Source organism: Globicephala melas, chromosome 1 (genome assembly GCF_963455315.2).
Source record: "Globicephala melas chromosome 1, mGloMel1.2, whole genome shotgun sequence".
Lineage (NCBI taxonomy): Eukaryota > Metazoa > Chordata > Mammalia > Artiodactyla > Delphinidae > Globicephala > Globicephala melas.
In genome coordinates, this window is record NC_083314.1 from 35,915,397 (window position 1) to 35,937,961 (window position 22,565).

The 22,565-nt window shown below is 37.7% G+C and overlaps 1 protein-coding gene and 1 pseudogene across 1 annotated transcript in view; one reads left to right on the forward strand and one right to left on the reverse strand.

The window, feature by feature from the left end:
* Positions 1 to 8,241: 8,241 nt before the first annotated feature.
* On the reverse strand, positions 8,242 to 8,943 carry LOC115861677 (uncharacterized protein C9orf40 pseudogene; annotated as a pseudogene).
* The window catches only part of CR1L (complement C3b/C4b receptor 1 like), a 36,446-nt gene continuing 22,822 nt past the window's right edge, over positions 8,942 to 22,565 (forward strand). Inside the window, exons 1-3 of the mRNA XM_070045035.1 lie at positions 8,942 to 9,086; positions 9,701 to 9,800; positions 21,086 to 21,171. Coding sequence (XP_069901136.1) covers positions 8,942 to 9,086; positions 9,701 to 9,800; positions 21,086 to 21,171 — 331 coding nt within the window. The remainder of the gene's footprint in view (positions 9,087 to 9,700; positions 9,801 to 21,085; positions 21,172 to 22,565) is intronic.

Genomic DNA, 22,565 nt, shown 5'->3' on the forward strand with positions numbered 1-22,565 from the left:
AAAATAAAAAATTCTAAGTAATTATCTCAAGAAATTCATTTTTTAAAAAAGAACACCAAATAAACTCAAGAAAATTTTAGTAAAAATAAAATGAAGATAAACATAAACCAACAAAGCCAAAAGTTGGTTCTTTGAAGACTGAAAATATTGACCAGTTAATTGATTGGTTTCAATCTATCCTCCATTATTTGAATTAATTAGTAGGAAGTGTGGGGAGGAACAAGAGATTAAAAAAAAGAGAGAGAGATTTTAAAAACTAAAGTAAAATGGTATTTTTCCAGCATATATTTCTTCTTGATTACATATTGATTGACTCTAAATGGTATTTTTATTACTTTAACTTAAACCTATGAGGTCTTAAGGGGTAGTAGCTGAGTCTAATATTTAAAATATGCACTTAAAAATATGCTTTCGTAGTTGTTGAGCTTTGTCTACAAATCATGTGCTGAAATTTCTTTGTGCTGACTTGGCAACAGACTTCCAACATAGGTTACTGCTATGTCTATGAAACATACTGGAGAAAAAAAGAGAAAGTAGCATAGAAATTTCTACAATAACTATTTTTTTAACTCAAACACATATTGTTTACTTTATTTCTTTAACAATAAAACAGTAATAATGACACAATAATTTAGTTGTAATAAAGCACTCAACAGAGCAAAATAAAAACAAAGCTAATTAAGGAGGCAGAGCTTCAGCTCAAGTTACTCATCTCCTTTAAACAGGAAAAACTATCATTAGTCTAGTGGTTCTCAAACAGGTCTGTTCATTTGAGGAATGAGAGGAAGGAGAATTGGTTCCTGAAAGAAATAGCTACATCCAAAGCCCACCTCAGAACAATTACATGTGAATCTCGCAGGAGTGGGGCCCATTCAAAACTTTTTGAAGTGTTGTCAGTGTTTATAACTACAAGTCTAACGTAATAAGCGTGAAACACCATATCCTCAAAACAATCCAAAACCAAGGAATTAAAAAAAAAAGAAAAGAAAGAGAAATATGATAAATTTCTTTCCTCTTATCCTGGGAAAAGGGGGAAGGAAGCATTTACTCATTTCTCCTTGTTTTTTATCCATTTTTTGATTGCCCAAAGTCAAGTTTAACAAATGTTAAATATTGGAACTTAGGCAAATATCCTACCCAATTAAAATTTTCACTACTTTACATTTAGAAAGCTCTTTTAAAACAATACAAGGGGGAAGGAGCTTCAACATGGCAGAAGAGTAAGACGTGGAGAGACCTTCCCCCCCCACAAATACATCAGAAGTACATCTACATGTGGAACAACTCCTACAGAACACCTACTGAACGCTGGCAGAAGACCTCAGACCTCCCAAAAGGGTCTCAGTGCTCTGACCGGGTGTCAGGGCAGTGCCTCTGAAGTGGGAGAGCCAAGTTCAGGACATTGGTCCACCAGAGACCTCCCAGCTCCTTGTAATATCAAATGGTGAAAAACTCCCAGAGATCTCCATATCAACACCAACTCCACTAAACGACCAGCAATCTACAGTGCTGGACACCCGATGCCAAACAACTAGCAAGACAGGAACACAACCCCACCCATTAGCAGAGAGGCTGCCTAAAATCATACTAAGTTCACAGACACCCCAAAACACACAGCAGATGTGGACCTGCCCACCAGAAAGACAAGATCCACCCTTATCCACCAGAACACAGGCACTAGTCCCCTCCACCAGGAAGCCTACACGACCCACTGAACCAACCTTAGCCACTGGGGACAGACACCAAAAACAACGGGAATTACGAACCTGCAGCCTGTGAAAAGGAGACCCCAAACACAGTAAGTTAAGCAAAATAAGAAGACAGAGAAACACACAACAGATAAAGGAGCAAGGTAAAAACCCACCAGACCAAACAAATGAAGTGGAAATAGGCAGTCTACCTGAAAAAGAATTCAGAATAATACTAAAGATGATCCAAAATCTTGGAAATAGAATGGAGAAAATAAAAGAAACATTTAACAAGGACACAGAAGAACTAAGGAGCAAACAAACAATAATGAACAACACAATAAATGAAATTTAAAATTCTCTAGAAGGAATCAGTAGCAGAATAACTGAGGCAGAAGAATTGATAGGTGACCTGGAAGATAAAAGAGTGGAAATAACTACTGCAGAGCAGAATAAAGAAAAAAGAATGAAAAGAATTGAGGACAGTCTCAGAGACCTCTGGGACAATATTAAACACACGAACATTCGAATTATAGGGGTCCCAGAAGAAGAAGAGAAAAAGAAAGGGACTGAGAAAATATGTGAAGAGATTAGAGTTGAAAACTTCCCTAATATGGGAAAGGTAATAGTCAATCAAGTCTAGGAAGCACAGAGAGTCCCATACAGGATAAATCCAAGGAGAAACATGCCAACACACATATTAATCAAACTATCAAAAAGTAAATACAAAGAAAAAATATTAAAAGCAGCAAGGGAAAAACAACAAATAACATACAAGGGAATCCCCATAAAGTTAACAGCTAATCTTTCAGCAGAAACTCTGAAAGCCAGAAGGGAGTGGCAGGACATATTTAAAGTGATGAAAGGGAAAAACCGACAACAACATTACTCTACCCAGCAAGGATCTCATTCAAATTAAATGAGACGAGAAATTAAAATATTCACAGAGAAACAAAAGCTAAGACAATTTAGCACCACCAAACCATCTTTACAACAAATGCTAAAGGAACTTCTCTAGGTAGGAAACACAAGAGAAGGAAAAGACCTACAATAACAAACCAAAAACAATTAAGAAAATGGTAATAGGAACATACATATCAGTAATTACCTTAAAGGTAAACGGATTAAATGCTCCAACCAAAAGACATAGACTGGCTGAATGGATACAAAAACAAGACCCATATATATGCTGTCTACAAGAGACCCACTTCAGACCTAGGGACACATACAGACTGAAAGTGAGGGGATGGAAAAAGATATTCCATGCAAACAGAAATCAAAAGAAAGCTGGAGTAGTAATTCTCATATCAGACAAAATAGACTTGATCAAAGGATCAATCCAAGAAGATGATATAACAATTGTAAATATTTATGCACCCAACATAGGAGCACCTCAATACATAAGGCAAATACTAACAGCCATAAAAGGGGAAATCGATGGTAACACAATCATAGTAGGGGACGTTAACACCCCACTTTCACCAATGGGGAGATCATCAAAAACGAAAATAAATAAGGAAACACAAGCTTTAAATGATACATTAAACAAGATGGACTTAATTGGTATTTATAGGATATTCCATCCAAAAACAACAGAATACACTGTCTTCTCAAGTGTTCATGGAACATTCTCCAGGATAGATCATATCATGGGTGGCAAATCAAACCTTCGTAAATTTAAGAAAATTGAAATCATATCAAGTATATTTCCCGACCACAACACTATGAGACTAGATATCAATTACAGGAAAAAATCTGTAAAAGACGCTAAGACATGGAGGCTAAACAATACACTACTTAATAACCAAGAGATCACTGAAGAAATCAAAGAGGAAATCAAAAAATACCTAGAAGCAAATGAAAATGAAAACTCAAAGATGCAAAACCTATGGGATTCAGCAAAAACAGTTCTAAGAGGGAAGTTTATAGCAATACAATCCTACCTTAAGAAACAAGAAACTTATCAAATAAACAACCTAACCTTACACCTAAAGCAATTAGAGAAAGAAGAACAAGAAAACCACAAAGTTAGCAGAAGGAAAGAAATCATAAAGATCAGATCAGAAATACATGAAAAAGAAATGAAGGAAACAATAGCAAAGCTCAATAAAACTAAAAGCTGGTTCTTTGAGAAGATAAACAAAATTGATAAACCATTAGCCAGACTCATCAAGAACAAAAGGGAGAAAACTCAAATCAATAGAATTAGAAATGAAAAAGGAGAAGTAACAACTGACAGAGCAGAAATACAAAGGATCATGAGAGACTACTACAAGCAACTATATGACAATAGGATAACCTGGAAGAAATGGACAAATTCTTAGAAATGCACAACTTTCAGGAAGAAATAGAAAATATAAACAGACCAATCACAAGCACTGAAATTGAAACTGTGATTAAAAATCTTCCAACGAACAAAAGCCCAGGATCAGATGCCTTCACAGGCGAATTCTATCAAACATTTAGAGAAGAGCTAAGCACCTATCCTTCTCAAACTCTTCCAAAATATAGCAGAGGGAGGAACAATCCCAAACTCATTCTATGAGGCCACCATCACCCTGATACCAAAACCAGACAAAGATGTCACAAAGAAAGAAAACTACAGGCCAATATCACTGATGAACATAGATTCAAAAATCCTCAACAAAATACTAGAAAACAGAATCCAACAGCACATTAAAAGGATCATACACCATGATCAACTGGGGCTTATCCCAGGAATGCAAGGATATTTCAATACACGCAATCAATCAATGTGATACACCATATTAACAAATTGAAAAATAAAAACCATATGATCATCTCAATAGATGGAGAAAAAGCTTTCGACAAAATTCAACACCCATTTATGATAAAAACCCTTCAGAAAGGAGGCACAGAGGGAACTTACCTCAACATAATAAAGGCCATATATGACAAAACCCCAGCCAACATTGTTCTCAATGGTGAAAAACTGTAACCATTTCCACGAAGATCAGGAAAAAGACAACGTTGTCCACTCTCAGCACTATTATTCAACATAGTTTTGGAAGTTTTAGCCACAGCAATCAGAGAAGAAAAAGAAATAACAGGAATCCAAATCGGAAAAGAAGTAAAGCTGTCACTGTTTGCAGATGACATGATACTATACATAGAGAATCCTAAAGATGCTACCAGAAAACTACTAGAGCTAATCAATGAATTTGGTAAAGTAGCAGTATACAAAATTAATGCACAGAAATCTCTGGCATTCCTATACACTAATGATGAAAAATCTGAAAGAGAAATTAGGAAACACTCCCATTTACCATTGCAACAAAAAGAATAAAATATTTAGGAATAAACCTACCTAAGGAAACAAAAGACCTGTATGCAGAAAACTATAAGACACTGATGAAAGGAATTAAAGCTGATACAAACAGATGGAGAGATATACCATGTTCCTGGACTGGAAGAATCAACACTGTGAAAATGACTCTACTATCCAAAGCAATCTACATATTCAATGCAATCCCTATCAAACTACCACAGGCATTTTTCACAAAACTAGAACAAGAAATTTCACAATTTGTATGGAAACACAAAAGACCCCGAATAGCCAAAGCAATCTTGAGAAAGAAAAATGGAGCTGGAGGAATCAGACTCCCTGACTTCAGACTATACTATAAAGCTACAGTAATCCAGAGAGTATGGACTGGCACAAAAACTGAAGTATAGATCAATGGACCAGGATAGAAAGCCCAGAGATAAGGCCACACACATATGGTCACCTTATCTTTGATAAAGGAGGCAAGAATATACAATGGAGAAAAGACAGCCTTTTCAATAAGTGGTGCTGGGAAAACTGGACAGCTACATGTAAAAGAATGAAATTAGAACACTTCCTAACACCATACACAAAAATAAACTAAAAATGGATTAAAGACCTAAATGTAAGGCCAGACACTATAAAACCCTTAGAGGAAAACATAGGTAGAACACTCTATGACATAAATCACAGCAAGATACTTTCTGATCCACCTCCTAGAGAAATGGAAATAAAAAGAAAAATAAACAAATGGGACCCAATGAAACCTAAAAGCTTTTGTACAGCAAAGGAAACCATGAACAAGATGAAAAGACAACCCTCAGAATGGGAGAAAATATTTGCAAATGAAGCAACTGACACAGGGTTAATCTCCAAAATTTACAAGCAGCTCATGCAACTCAATATCAAAAAAACAAACAACCCAATCCAAAAGTGAGCAGAAGACGTAAATAGACATTTCTCCAAAGAAGATATACAGACTGCGAACAAAGACATGAAAGAATGCTCAACATCATTAATCATTAGAGAAATGCAAATCAAAACTACAATGAGATATCATCTCACCCCAGTCAGAATTGCCATCATCAAGAAATCTACAAACAATAAATGCTGGAGAGGGTGTGGAGAAAAGTGAACCCTCTCGCACTGTTGGTGGGAATGTAAATTGATACAGCCACTATGGAGAACATTATGGAGGTTCCTTAAAAAACTACAAATAGAACTACCATATGACCCAGCAATCCCACTACTGGGCATATACCCTGAGAAAACCATAATTCAAAAAGAGTCATCTACCACAATGCTTATTGAAGCTCTATTTACCATAGCCAGAACATGGAAGCAACCTAAGTGCCCATGTACAGATGAATGGATAAAGAAGATGTGGCACATATATACAATGGAATATTACTCAGCCATAAAAAGGAACGAAATTGAGTTATTTGTAGTGAGGTGGATGGACCTAGAGTCTATCATACAGAGTGAAGTAAGTCAGAAAGAGAAAAACAAATACCGTATGCTAACACATATATATGGAATCTAAAAAAACAAAACAAAACAAAACAAAAATGGTCATGAAGAACCTAGGGGCAAGATGGAAATAAAGATGCAGACCTACTAGAGAATGGACTTGAGGACTCGGGGAGGGGGAAGGGTAAGCTGGGACAATGTGAGAGAGTGGCATGGACATATATACACTACCAAACGTAAAATAGATAGCTAGTAGGAAGCAGCCGCATAGCACAGGGAGATTAGCTCGGTGCTTTGTGACCACCTAGAGGGGTGGGATAGGGAGGGTAGGAGTCAGGCAGACATAAGAGGGAAGAGATACTGGGAAATATGTATATGTATAGCTGATTTACTTTCTTATAAAGCAGAAACTAACACACCATCATAAAGCAATTATACTCCAATAAAGATATTAAAAAAAAATTAAATTAACTTAAATTAAAAAAATAAAATAAAATGGATCATGGATAAGGACCTACTGTATAGCACAGGGAACTCTACTTAATACTCTGTAATGACCTATATGGGCAAAGAATCTAGAAAAGAGTGGATATATGTATATGTATAACTGATTCACTTTGCTGTACAGCAGAAGCTAACACAACATTGTAAATCAACTATACCAATAACAATTTAAAAAATAAATAAGTAAATAAACTAAGGGGAGAAAAAAAAAAACAATACTGGGGGGAGTTCCCTGGTGCCGCAGTGGTTAAGAATCCCTCTGCCAATGCAGGGGACACGGGCTCGACCCCTGGTCTGGGAAGATCCCACATGTCGCAGAGCAACTGAGCCCGTGAGCCACAATTACTGAGCCTGCGCTTTAGAGCCCGTGAGCCACAACTACTGAGCCCGTGTGTCACAACTACTGAAGCCCTTGCGCCTAGAGCCTGTGCTCCGCAACAAGAAAAGCCACCACAGTGAGAAGCCTGTGCACCGCAAAGAAGAGTAGCCCCCGCTCACCGCAACTAGAGAAAACCTGCGTGCAGCCAAAATAAATAAATAAAACAAAACAGAAACAATACCAGGTTTCAGAAAGAATCCCCCACATTTTAAGTTTGCATAGATGTTTAAGTCAGCTATTTGTTGAACGAAGAAGAGTTGATGAAATATATTAGAAAGCATTTTATTAATAAGTTATTATAAAACAATATTCATTTCATGTAGCACAAATTAACTTTTTGGTGCAAGAAGAGGAATATCTGAATGCTTCCCATCTATTTCTAAAACTGTCAGAATTCCTTTGTATAAGATTGATATCTTCAAATCTAGAACCTAAACATAAATTTTTCTTAAGAATGCATACATAAAATACTTCTCCTGTAAATGCACTATATCTTTGACAAATCCCTATTGGGAGGTACAGTAGTGACTGCAGGCATTTACCTTTAAAACAACTTTTCCTGGGCTTCCCTGGTGGCGCAGTGGTTGAGGGTCCGCCTGCCGATGCAGGGGACACGGGTTCGCGCCCCGGTCTGGGAAGATCCCATATGCCGCGGAGCGGCTGGGCCTGTGGGGCATGGCCGCTGGGCCTGCGCGTCCGGAGCCTGTGCTCCGCAGGGGGAGAGGCCACAGCGATGAGAGGCCCGCGTACCACAAAAAAACAAAAAACAAAAAAACACAACTTTTTCTCATTTTTCAGGTTTGAGAATGATATCACATCAAATATGGAAAATAAGTTTTTTCCTTAAGAAGACATAAATTCACTTAGAGATGTCTCCTCAAATTCAGAAAAACCCATTTCTTCAGCTCCTTCTGTCAGGACTCCATATTAATCTCAACCACTTCATTCTTGCCCGGAAGTGTTTTTGTCGCGTTGTCTTCACTTACACCTTCAATGTCTGCCAGATCAATAGGTGGTAAAGGATTCCTCCAGCACTGGAAGTTGTTATACTGACAAAATGCTTCATTGAGCTGGCGCGGCGCGGCCCACCAGTCTACCCGCAGGGAGTCTGCGCGCCCCGCCCCGTCGTCGCCACCGCCCCTCCCCTGGCCCGCGGGGCCTCACGGGCGGCTGCAGCAGAGGCGGCTCGCCGGTCTCCAGTCCTCGGCCCTCACGCTCCGCGCCGTCCGGGGCGCCAGTGTCCCCACCATCGCGGCGCTTGCTGGGCGAAACCGAAGGCTCAGTTATAGCCCCTGCGTCGATTTTACGCTTTCGGGGCAGCTCCGGGACGCCGAGGGGCTGCCCGGAATGCGAGACCCCCGACGGCGGGATCCAAAGCCGTGGCCGCGCCGGCTCCTCAGGAAAGTCGCGGAGCAGGATCCGCTTCCAGGGCACGTGGAACGTCAGGGGCTCGGCAGCACGCCGCTTGCCCGTGGGCCCCAAAGGCTCGGGCGGAGCCCGCCAGGAGCGGGACTCCCGTAGCTGTGGGAGCGGAGGGCCTCTCCACTAACTTTGACGTCCCTGTGGTCTTGCTCTCCAGGTCAATGCCAATCCCCGGTGCACCTTACATTCGCCATGCCTACAGAACAGATTGACAAAGATGAGTTTCCTGTTGGGACATCTTTGAAGTATAAATGCCGCCTTGGTTACTACAGAAGAGTGTTCTCTATCACCTGCCTGCAAAACTCTGTCTGGTCAAGCCCTGCAAACTACTGTAGGCGTAAGTAACTCTAGACTGAGGACTCCTCTGTGTCAATAATCCTTAAGATCTGATCAGTCGTTCAAAGTTTGAAACAAAGACACGTGTCTTGGTAACTTTGCCTAAAGTATAAAAAGATGTGAGAGTTATTCTTGTAGGTCATATCTTCCTACTGCTTTGAGTTCCTAGCACCTTCATTACAAGTTCATTTCACGAGAAATGACCATCACGAGGCATGCCTGAGGGAAAATCTCCATTCACTAGGGGTGTCCCATTTTTACAACTGAAACTAAGTAATGAATGACTCAGGAAAGGAAAGAAAAGTGTAGGTGGGGAGAGAATCCCAAACTTCAAGACTTTTGATGTACACTGGTTGAATGACAGAGTAAGCATTTTAGTAATAAACAGAGTTTACATCTTTCTAAGAGGCAAAAAATATGGGGATGAGATCTGGAAGGGAGGTCTTTTTGAAAGTGGTGCTTAGTAGGTGGCTGATCCTGAGGCAGTCTTGTGAGTTTCCTCAAGGTGGCAAATCTGTGGAACTACAAGAGCTATGGTCAGTTTGGGACCTTATGTATTAACAGACGTTCAGAGTATTCTAGACCCAGTCCCCACATTCTGCTTCTTTCCCATAGGTAAATCATGTGGATCTCTTCCAGACCTCATAAATGGCAAAATGGACATCAACAAAGACACCCAGTTTGGATCAACTGTCAATTATTTTTGTAATGAAGGGTGAGTTGGCAGTAGCCTTGTTTGGGATGACAGTTCTAGAATTGTAACACTAGTCTCTTAACAGTAGTCTCAGAAAGGAAAGTCAAACTACCTGTCCATTTAAAACAGAGCAGTAAGATTTCTAAGTAGAAGTTGTGCCTTGAATCCAGGCATTTAACTACCCTTGCAATGACTAAACAAATATTTGAAAAAATAGGAAAAAACCTGTAACCATGCTAGAAATTGGAGGGGTGAGGGTAGTGTTTGCACACCAAATTAATGTACCTAAAGCCAAGTGAAGCATTTACTAGATGAGAAGGACCAGCATTCTAAAGAAGTAAGTGGAACAAACACACATATATTCTTAACTCAGAGCAATAAGAGCTAGACATGTTGGACTCAGGAAAAAGTAGGAAAGAGTTGTTTATTTGGGATGATGGAGTAGATGTGGTGGATGGGCAAATCTTAATTGTGATAGCACCTCCCCAGAAGTGTTCACAATACAGGAATCTTGCTGTGGATATACTCTTGGCTTATCTGTAGGGGAGACAACAAATTTAGGAAAAAAATAGGGACCCCTTTTATCTTAACTTTTGTTCTGTTTTTATTACTTATTATTACTTAAAATACACGCAAAATAACATAAGTGAAACATAAAAATAGTAATAACAATAAAATGAATTTCCATGCATACCCCACCCACCTTAAAAACCATCACTAGTACCTTTGACACTATGTGCTTTTCCCAGTTTCCATTCCTTCACCTCCAAAACTTCTTCAGAAGTAACCACCATCCTGAATTTTGTTTATCCCTTGCATTTTTTTTCCATTTTTTCCCATACATAGTCCTAATCATTATATTTTTAGTTATACATATTTTGAACTTTATATAAATGACATGATTTTATATGAACATCTTTGCAAATTGATTTTGATTTAATAGTTTTTTTCTGATATTCACTCATGTTGTTGTGGTTAATTCATTTTCATTTAGGATAATGTTCTCTTGTCTGGATACAGAAGAATTTATTTCTTTTTTTTTGTTGTTGTTAGATATTTAGATTATTTCTAGTTTGTTTTGCTTTGTTTTGTTTTGGCTATTATAAGCATCCCTGATATAAAGATACTCATACATGTCACCTAGTACACATGGGCAAAAGTTTCTCTAGGACAGTGGTTTTCAAACTTATTTTACCATGATCAACAACTAAGAAATATATTTCTGCAGCACATACACACACACATAAACAGATACACATGTATACCACATCACATACACATTTATATAAATTAAAATTGTCACACAAATATTTAACATTATACTGAAAGTTCTAGCCAGGAAATTAGTCAAGAAAAAGAAATAAAAGGCATCCAGATTGGAAAGGAGAATTAAAACAATCTCTGTTTGGAATTAAAACAGTCTCTATTTGGAGGCCAGATCAAGACGGTGGAGTAGAAAAATCCTCGCCTTCTCCCACAGATATACGAAAACTACAAGTACATATAGAATAACTATCTCTGAAAGTGACCTGAAGACTAGCAGAACAGATTTTCTACAACTAAGGATATAAAGAAAAGGCCACATTGAGATGAAGAGGAGGGGAAGAGATGTGGTCTAGTCAGAACACACCCCACCCCCCATGCAGTGACCCACAAGCCAGAAGAAAATCACAACCATGGGGATCCCCCCTGAGGAGTGAGGAGTCCAAGACCCACACTGGGCTCCCCAGCCTGGGGCATCTGCACCAGGAAGACAAACCACCATAGTGTCTGGCTTTGAAAACCAGCAGGCTTATGTTTCAGGGGAGCCAGAGGGCAGCGGGAGACTGCTCTTGAAGGGCTCACTTGCTCTGGGTCCCAGCACAGACAGAGCAGCAACTTAAAAAATGCCTTGGCTTTATGAGGAGGAGATTTATTGATTAATTCTGGGGCAGGTACCAGGGGATGGAAGTGCTGGTAGGTGCCATTTTTTTCTCTCCTTACACCTAGCTGGCCCAGTGCTGGTAGGTGCCTTTCTGTTACTCTCCATCAACATAGGTAACACTGTGTGCCCCACCCCAACGTTCCTCTAAGTACCTGCCCAGCCCAACCCACCTGCCTCAGCCAGTCCCTCTAAAGAAGCTCCTACCCCATCCTACCTGGTACATGGTTCTGCCCAGGACCAGTGCTCCTCCAAAGTGGCTCACATTCTGGGGACCTAGCCCTTCCCACTAGCGAGCCCACACAAGTTGCAACCAGGCCTCACAGACAGCTGGGCTGGGGATCAGCCCTGCCTACCAGTGTGTCTGTAGAAGTCATGGCCTAAACACAACAGGAAGATGCAGGCAGCCCATGCAGGGGATAGCCTTGAGCACCTGGCTCGGGTGACCAGGGGGGATTATGCCACTGGGCTCTACATAACACTGTCTACATAAGGCCACTCTTTTAAGGTTGGGAGATGTAGCTGATGTACCTAATGGATAAAAACAAACACCTAGAGTTAGGCAAAATAGGAGACAAAGGAATACCTTCCAAGTAAAAGAACAAGATAAAACCCCAGAAAAAGAAATATACAAGATGGAGATAAGCAATTTACAAGATAAAGAGTTCAAAGTAATAGTCATAAAGATGCTCATCAAACTCAGGAGAAGAATGGATGAACAGCATGAGAACTTCAACAAAGAGATAGAAAATACAAACAAGAGCCAATCAGAACTGAAGAATACAATAACTGAAATGAAAAATACATTAGAGGGAATCAATTACAGAATAGAGGATGCAGAAGAACAGATCAGTGGTCTGGAAGACAGAGTAGTGGAAATCACCCAATTGGAACAGCGAAAAGAAAAAAAGGAATTAAAAAATGAAGATAGCCTTAGGAACCTCTGAGACTACATCAAGCATACTAACATTTTCATTAGAGGGGGCCCAGAAGGAGAAAAGAGAAAGAAAGGGACAGAAAGCCTATTTGAAAAGATAATGGCTGGAAACTTCCCTAACCTGGCAAAGGAAACATACGTTAAAATCCGGGAAGCACAGAGAGTCCCAAACAAGATGAAGCCAAAGAGACCCACATGAAGATACACTGCAATTAAAACGTCAAAAGTTAAAGAGAGAATCTTAAAAGGAACAAGAAATAAACAAGTTATGTACAAGGAAACCCCCATAAGACTATCAACTGATTTTTAGGCAGAAACTTTACAGGCCAGAAGGGACTGGCACAATATTTTCAAAGTGCTGAAAGGAAAAGACTTATAAGAATATTTACCCAACAAATTTATCATTCAGAATTGAAGGAGAGATGGAGCCTCCCAGACAAGTAAAAGCTAAAAGTTCATCACCACTAAACTAAGCTTGTAAAAGCTTTACAAGAAATGTTAAAGGAACTTCTTTGAATGGAAAAGAAAAGGCCATAACTAGAAACAAAAAAAAATTATGAAGGGAAAAATATCTCACTAGTAAAGGCAAACACAGAGTTAAGGTAGTGGATCTACCACTTATAAAGCTAGTATGAAGTTTAAAAGACAAAGTTAGTAAAATCCATCTAAATCTAAAATAAATAGTTAAGCAATACGCAGAATGAAAGGATGTAAAATATGATGTCAAAAACATAAAATGGGGGAAGGAGTAAAAATGCAGTGCTTTTAGAATGTGCTCCAACTTAAGCAACAATCAAATTAAAATAGGCTGCTATATACATAGGTTGCTATATGTAAATCTCATGGTAATTACAAACCAAAAACCTATAACACAAAATATAAACAGAAAAGAATACAGACATAAAGCTAGAGAGAATCATCCAATCACACGGGAAGAGAACAAGAGAACAAGAAAGGAACAGAGAAGAACTACAAAAACAACCATAAAACAATTAACAATATGGCAAAAAGTAGTTACCTATCAGTAATTACTTTAAATGTAAATGAATGAAATACTCTAATCAAAAGATACAATGTTCTTGGATTGGAAGAATCAATATTGTGAAAATGACTATACTACCCAAAGCAATCTACAGATTCAATGCAATCCCTGTCAAATTACCAATGGCATTTTTCACAGAAGTAGAACAAAAAAATTAACAATTTGTATGGAAACACAATAGACTCCAAATAGCCAAAGCAATCTTGAGAAAGAAAAGTGGAGCTGGAGGAATCAGGCTTCCTGATTTCAGACTATACTACAAAGCTATAGTAATCAAGACAGTATGGTACTGGCACCAAAACAGAAATATAGATCAATGGTACAGGATAGAAAGCCCAGAGATAAACTCACACAGCTATGTTCACCTAATCTATGACAAAGGAGGCAAGAATATACAATGGAGAAAAGACAGTATCTTCAATAAGTGGTACTGGGAAAAGAATGAAATTAGAACACTCCCTAACACCATATGCAAAAATAAACTCAAAATGGATTAAAGACCAAATATAAGGCCAGAAACTATAAAACTCTTAGAGGAAAACAGGCAGAACACTCTTTGACATAAATCGCAGCAGGATCTTTTTTGACCCACCTCCTAGAGAAATGAAAATAAATACAAAAATAAATGGGACCTAATGAAACTTCAAAGCTTTTGCAGAGCAAAGGAAACCATAAACAAGATGAAAAGACAACCCTCAGAATAGGAGAAAATATTTGCAAACGAAGCAACTGACAAAGGATTAATCTCCAAAATGTACAAGCAGCTCATGCAGCTCAATATCAAAAAAACAAACAACCCAATCCAAAAATAGGCAGGAGACCTAAACAGACATTTCTCCAAAGAAGACACACAGATGGCCAAGAGGCACATGAAAAGCTGCTCAACATCACTAATTATTAGAGAAATGCAAATCAAAACTACAATGAGGTATCACCTCACACCAGTGAGAATGGCCATCATCAAAAAATCTACAAACAATAAATGCTGGAGAAGGTGTGGAGAAAAGGGAACCCTCTTGCACTGTTGGTGGAATGTAAATTGATACAGCCACTATGGAGAACAGTATGGTTACTTAAAAAAACTAAAAATAGAACTACCATATGATCCAGCAATACCACTAAGGGGCATATACCCTGAGAAAACTATAATTCAAAAAGACACATGCACCCCAATATTCATTGCAACACTATCTACAATACCAGGGCATGGAAGCATATAAATGTCAACAGATGAATGGATAAAGAAGATGTGGCACATATATACAATGGAATATTACTCAGCCATAAAAAGGAATGAAATTGGGTCATTTGTAGAGATGTGCATAGACCTAGAGTCTCTCATACAGAGTGAAGTAAGTCAGAAAGAGAAAAACAAATATTGTATATTAAGGCATATATGTAGAATCTAGAAAAATGGTACAGGTACATATTTGCAGAGCAGGAATAGAGACGTAGACATAGAGAACGGATGTGTTGACATGTGGGGGGAAAGGGAGTTGGGATGAATTGGGAGATTGGGACTGACATATATACACTACCATGTGTAAAATAGCTAGCTAGTGGGAAACTGCAGTATAGCAAAGGGAGCTCAGCTCGGTGCTCTGTGGTGACCTAGATGGGTGGGATGGAGGGGGGTGGGAGGGAGGTCAGAGACGGAGGGGATATGTATATACATATAGCTGATTCACTTTGTTGTGCAGCAGAAACCTATGCAACATTGTAAAGCAACTATACCCCAATTAAAAAAAAAAAAGATACAGGGTGGCTGAATGGATTAAGAAAACAAGACCCATATATATGCTGTCTACAAGAGACTCACTTCAAATCTAAAGGCACACACAGACTGAAAGTGAAAGGATAGAAAAAGATATCCCACACAAATGTAAACAAAAAGAAAGCTGGAACAGCAAGACTTATATTAGACAAAATATACTTTAAAACAAAGACTGTAACAGAAGACACAGAAGGACATTACATAATGATAAAGGGATAAACCCAAGAAGAGGACATAACATAAATATATCTATGACAATAGTCAAGATATGGAAGCAACCTAAGTGTCATTGATAGGTAAATGGATAAAGAAGATGGAGTATATATACAAAATAATATCACTTAGCCATAAAAAAGAATGAAATCTTGTCATTTGTGACAACATGAATGGACCTAGAGGGCATTATGTTAAGTGAAATAAGTTAGGCAAAGAAAGACAAATATGATTTCACTTATATGTGGAATCCAAAAAACAAAACAAATGAACAAACAAAACAAAGCAAAGCAGAAATGGACTCATAGATACAGAGAACAAACTGGTGGTCATCAAAGGGAAGGGGGATAGGGGGTTGGGTGAAACAGGTAAAGGAGATCAAGAGGTATAAACTTCCAGTTATAAAATAAATAAATCACAGGATGTAATGTACAGCATAGAGAATATAGGCAGTAATATTGTAATAACTTTGCATCATGACAGATGGTTACTAGGCTTATTGTGGTGATCAATTCAATATATACATATATATACACATGTATATGTATATATATAATATGTCAAATCACCATGTTGTACATCTGAAATTAATACAATATTGTATACCAACTATAGTTCAATCAAAAAAAGAAAAGGGAAACAACCCCTCTGTTTGCAAATGACGTATCTGGTATAGAGAATGCTAAGGAATGCACACACACACACAAACATATTATAGCTAATAAATAGTTCATCAAGATTTCAGGATACAAGTTATCAGATGATTTATTTTTAACATGGGTGTTTCATTGATGTAAAGGAAGATTATTTTTAGAGAGGGATTTAAGAACATAATTATATCTAAAATCGCAGAGTATAACAGGAAATCTTGAAATTAAGAAAATTTTAAAGTGCTAGACTTATAGTCAATGTCTCATTCTTGACCTCAAAAAATGGAGAAAACAAATTCATGTGTATTTTTAATGGATGTTACCCTGGTAGGGTAAAAAATAATTTCCAACTGAACAAAAGTAAACAAATTAATCCATGTAGCAAAATAGAGGGAAGAAAATGTTACACTTTCTTCATATAAGTTGGGGGCACAATTGGGGTATTTTTGTTTTTTCCTTTTAGAAATTTGTTTTATAAAAATGAGATCATGTTCATTGTAATCAGGATGTAAAGCAAATTTGTTGTTTTTCTACATGAAGATTTTCTACCTAGTATATCTATTACCTTTCTTGAATAACCTAGAATTTAAAAGTACATTCTCTCACCGTAGAGTACAAAGTTGAAAACCAATCTACTAAAAGGGCTTCGGTTTATATTATTCAAATCTTCAACATCTTTACTTCAACGCATATTATTAAGTTAAAGTAATTTTAAGTATATTATAATGGTATATTATAAAATACAGAGCTCAAGAGTAGAATGGGAAGTCCAGAAATAGACTCAAATTTGTAAAAGAGGGAATTATATGAAGGTATCATGCAGCATTTCAAAGCAGTAAGCGAACTAGTATTTTTTATTTATGTTAAATAATTAGCACATTTTATGCACCACAAAAAATTTCATATTGATCAAAGAATTACATGTTATATGTGACACCTAAATAAAATGAAATAAAAAAATAATAAATATGTATCAGATTTAGGAACATTTCAAGTCAGTGGGTTCATTTCAAGCAAAGGCAGAATCCACAGAGAGGTTTATAGAATTGACACATATACAAATACTAAAAACAAATAAAATACAAATGAAAAACCACAAAAATATATAAAAAGCCCTTACAAACAAAATATGAACACCTAAATAGAGAAATGATTAAAAGATACAAAGTGGCAATTAACAAAAGAAAAAGGTACAAATTGTAAATACATGTGGAAGAGTCTGGCCTTGCTATTAATAAAATTAATACAAATGAAAATAACAATAATATGCTACTTTAACCACTTATTCAATCCAAAAGTATTTATTCAGAGCTCACAAATACTAAGAATAGGTACTATTCTGGAAGCTGGAGATATAGCAATAAACAAAATACACAAAAATCCCTCTGTGTAGCTGTTAGTTTTGAAGTTCAGGGTAATGGGCATTGACATAAACTCCTAGTAGCACTATAAATTGATACAAATTTATACCATTTAACACAATTTAGGCAATACACTTTTGCCAAGAAGTCAAACTTAACAGTCTTCCTTTTTGAAGTCTTTTAGACTCTAAAGGCTTGGAAAGGTTGGAATGGAAAACATCTTAATGTTCAACAACAGGGGATTATTTGAGTAAATTATGGTCCATTCATGTGATGGAATATTATTCTGCCAATAAAAATATTGGGGATTGATTATATTTGCTGGGGTTTGAGGGATTCCAATAAACAATACATATATCTTCACCACAAAATTTCTGAACCAGCTGAGGAATCAGACAGATGAAGATCAAATTATATCTTTATTGCTGAAAGAGATTAGTAGAGAATATAACTTTAGGTCAGGGCTAAATGACCTAATTTTTAAAATCCCATAATTAAATGTAATTACCTGTTCTCAGACACAGCTGGACAACTGTAAGCTTCCCGTATCCATCCCATCCCCACCACCACTAACCACAGGGGGTAAGAGAGGCCCCTTAGCACATGGCAGAGAATATACATCCTCTCTGCAGGCATGAAGAGTGGGAATGAGGCACAAGATGCAGAAGTTTGAGATGAATTGCCCTATACTTCTCCCAAACTCACCAGTCTGAGAACTCATGATGGGTAGGTAGGGGTAAACAGAGAACCCAGGGCTGTCGATCTCAATAAGGCCCCAAAAGGAAATCTGAAAAGCAAATGTAGGTGTCCTACCCAACAATATTGTATATAATGAAAACAGTTTTAGGATAGACATTATATTTAAAGAAGGTGAGACCCCAAAGGGACTGTTCTGTGCAAGGAAAGGAGAGGAAGTTGCTTGTTTTTCCAGAGAAGAAGGAGGAGAAAGACAAGTGAGGGTTGGAATAAAATGCCTAATGGCATTCACTTCCCAGTGTAACACTCCCTAAAACTTCCCCCAAATGCAACAACAAATGCTTTGAGCAAGTGGATTTGTGGGAGAAACCCACAAAAATCCTGGGCATGGCTGCTAGATGAAATGTAGTGCAGAACCCAAAGCCAGTAGGGAGGGACACAGGAAAGTGGAAGCAGAGAGGAGTATGGGGAAATTAGCCCTAAGACACACAGTAATCATGTGTGCGGAAGAGGACTCTCACACAGCTGTGAAATATAGGTCCTGGCCCAGTTTAACTACACCTGCTTGACAGCTGACATCCATGTTACATGTATATCTCTTCATGTAAGAAACCGAAAGAATTTTCCGTAAGTTCTTGACCCAGAGTTTGGTGCACAGACCAGCAAGGTCAGCATCTCCTGGGAGCTTGTTAGAAATGCAGAATTTTCATACCCACTGAATCAGAATCGTATTTTCACAAGATCCCCTGGTGATTTCTATGCAAATAAAACTTTGGAGAAACACTTCTCTAAACCATTAACTATGTTGTAAGATACAGTTTAGGTAATTTTTTTCCATTACTGGAATTTTCTGTATCTTTCACAGTTTTTCTACAATGACTATTAACTTTTGTAATCAGCTTTTAAAGAGCTGTTATTGAACTTCCAGTTCCAGATTCACTTTTCCCTGCTTCTCTCTCTACACATAGTTAAATACCCTAGAAATTGTTCAACATACAACCATAAAAGGACCACAAAAGGTAGAAAGAAAGTGGACTGGCTAGGGACCCCAGAACTTAAAGAATGACCCTGCAGTGAGTTCCCTGCGTTTTCTTTTTATCTCTCAGGATGGGTGCTATAGAAGACTGTAAGCCAGAACAGTCAACAAGCAGAGAGAGAGAGAAGCCTACTTCCCTGTTAAAGGACTGGGGAAGGGAAAGCTCAGCAGGGATGTAGTAGGGAGACCCATACTTAGTGATAGTGGTGGCCCAATCTGCCTAAATTAGCAGCATAAGGAGAAATTCGGGATGGGGGAAGTCTATCCTTCCCATGTCACACACACATGGGAAGCAGCAGGTCCCAGTCCACCAGCAGCTCTGTCAATAGCGGAACCTGGGTGCGCTGGCATATCTCATGCCCCCGCATGTGAGCCTTATTCTGCCTGCAATGGCAGCATCAGCAGAGCCTGGTTGGTGAGACCTAGACTTCAAGATAGCAGCAGGAGGGCTCCTCCACTCACACCAGACATTGGATTGGTAACTTATTTGTCTGGCTTCTTGGAGGCACCTCTGTGCATTTGTCCTCAAGTGGTCTTATGGATGTCTTTCAGAAAATGGTTATTTTATATGATTTGTTATGGAATTTGTTCTAATAAATCATTCTTCTATCATGTGACAACATGCAAAAAAATAAAGCAAAACAAAACGTTTTAGAAGAATTGCCGACTCAAGTTAGAACTTGCTTCACCATTTTTCTCCCAATCCTCTTGATTAGAAAATCAAAAAGAGCACTTTAAGAAATAATCTTTATGAAGTCGAAAACCAGAGGGGTCTCCATGATTCTCCGCTCCTATGGCAAACAGGAAGGAAGAGGTGCACACACAGTGGAAAGACTGCAGCTTTCCTTTACTCCATTTGTTATCTATTTGTGTGTATGTGTGTTTGCAGTGCAATTTAGAATATCTTCATTTTTGATGGTGTACTGGAAGGCATTAAAAACCTGAAAACAATACTGAAGGCATTAATAAATACAACATAACCACTGCTTCAATGTAACAGTGCTTCAGGTTTCTTCAAGAACATCCACAGCTCTTTTCATTTGATCTCCATTTGACCCATTTTTATGTTTGAATAAAGTTTGTGCTGCCATAGTTTCTTATATATTCATAAGGCAGTGTTCTCAGCTATACCAAATAACACTTGACTGTTATTTGACACTATTTGTCTTAACCTGTAGTAGTATCAAGTTCGGCCTTACTCTCCACCAATTTTCATGAATGGTTCAGCCCAACACACCATGACTATAGAAAATTTCAGTTGAAGTAAAAATAAATGTCATCAGTTTTTCCAAATTGTATGGCAAACTTTGAACAGCTTGTGGTGTACTAATTGAGAATTTCTGCCTTTAACATTTATAATATGAAATAAGTGTTCAACTGTTTTTGTCTTGTTTGGATTTCCTTTGGTTATAGTTTGATGAATCATATTTATCTTAGATGTATATAAAAAATGTGCCTTAACCTAATAAAGAAGAGAGATCTCATCTAATTTAGAAGGCATGGAGAAGATAATTTTAAAGTTCAGATAAAGACACAAAAGTTGGGAAAGCAATAGTACTTTGACAAATGGAAATTGTCCTTCTAAATTTTCCAAGATTGTAATCTCTTATAAGCAGCAATTTAAACAGGATTAAGTGTTTATTTAGAATATAACATTCATTATTCTTTGCCTCTAGATACCGACTCATTGGTAAATCCTCTGCTGCATGCATCATCTCTGGCAACTCTGTCACCTGGGATAATGACCCACCTATTTGTGAGAGTGAGTTGAAATATTCTTTTCTATCACCTTTACCAATACATTCTCACTTTCCCCCTGGAGTTATAAAAATCTTAATTGATTTTTGCATTCTGTCATTCAGATGGCTGCAGACAGCTATAATGGTCTCAAAAATACATGCGGGGTCCTGGCAACTGTTTTCTTAAGTTCATCTTTATCCTGGGTTGTGCCTTTTCTGAACCTCGGGACTTAAATGCATAAAAGTCTTCAAACTTTATTTTTACTCCAATTAATTTGGAATTATGTTGGTTCTGCCATCCCCAGTATAATAACCATGCTACTTAAAAAATTAGTAAAGATTTTTAAAATGATATTCTTTGAGGTTTGATGAAGCTGTGGAGGAATTCACACTTTCATGTGCCAATGGTTCAACACACTCTCTTGAAAGTCATAATGTAATATGAGCCTCAAAAATGGGCTTATATTTTGACCCGCTTCTTAGAATTTATACTTAGGAAATAAACAGATTGTAAACTTTTTATTGCAGCATACTTTATAATGGCAAACATGTTAAACTAACCTAAATGCACTGCATGGTCCCTAATATGGTTTGGAAATAACCTATTGGAAGCAAAAAGACATGTCAAAAGTGACTACAGAGAATTCCCTAAGAAGCATAAAATAGCCATGCAGAATTAGAAGAAATACATCCATACATTGAAAATTTATTCAGCCATAAAAAGATATTATGGAAAAGCACTTAATATTTATAAAGATGATTATTATATCTATTTCTGTGAAGAAAATCAGATGACAAAATAGTATGTTTTATACACAATTTATACAAGACTATAGAAGATCTCATTATATTAAAAATAATACACCTTGACATATTTCCATTTTTTTGTCTCTATCTATAATTCTGTAACCTTTTCTATATCCAACCCTGACAAGTGGCTTTAAGCCTCCTTGGTGAAGGGTAGGGAGGAAACTTACAGTATACATTTTGGCTGTGCAGCAGGTGCTTCCTCTTCCTCAAGAAGAGCCAGTCTCCTGTTTTATTGAAGCTGCTCTGGGTCTCTAAATTGGTTCTCAAGTCTTAGAATTGGTTGATAAATAAGCAAAACTCTCTTTTGTAGTGATTCAAGTCAGGCTTCTGTTCACTAGACCTAGATCTTCTTTGCTAATACAAATCAACTAAAACTTTAGACCAGTATCCATCTACTTCAGTTTTAGAGATTCCATGATCAATGAGCCAATGATAAAGATCTTTGCAGGAAAATCATTCTGATTTCTGCTTCAGTTGTCTCTGACAGTTAAGTGTTACCACTTGGCCTCTGCAACCCTGAGGTCCTTTCATCCCCATTGGATTCAGGTAACCCCATTTAATAGCTACCATTCCCACTGTCATTCCTGGCCTATGGAGAATAGCCATC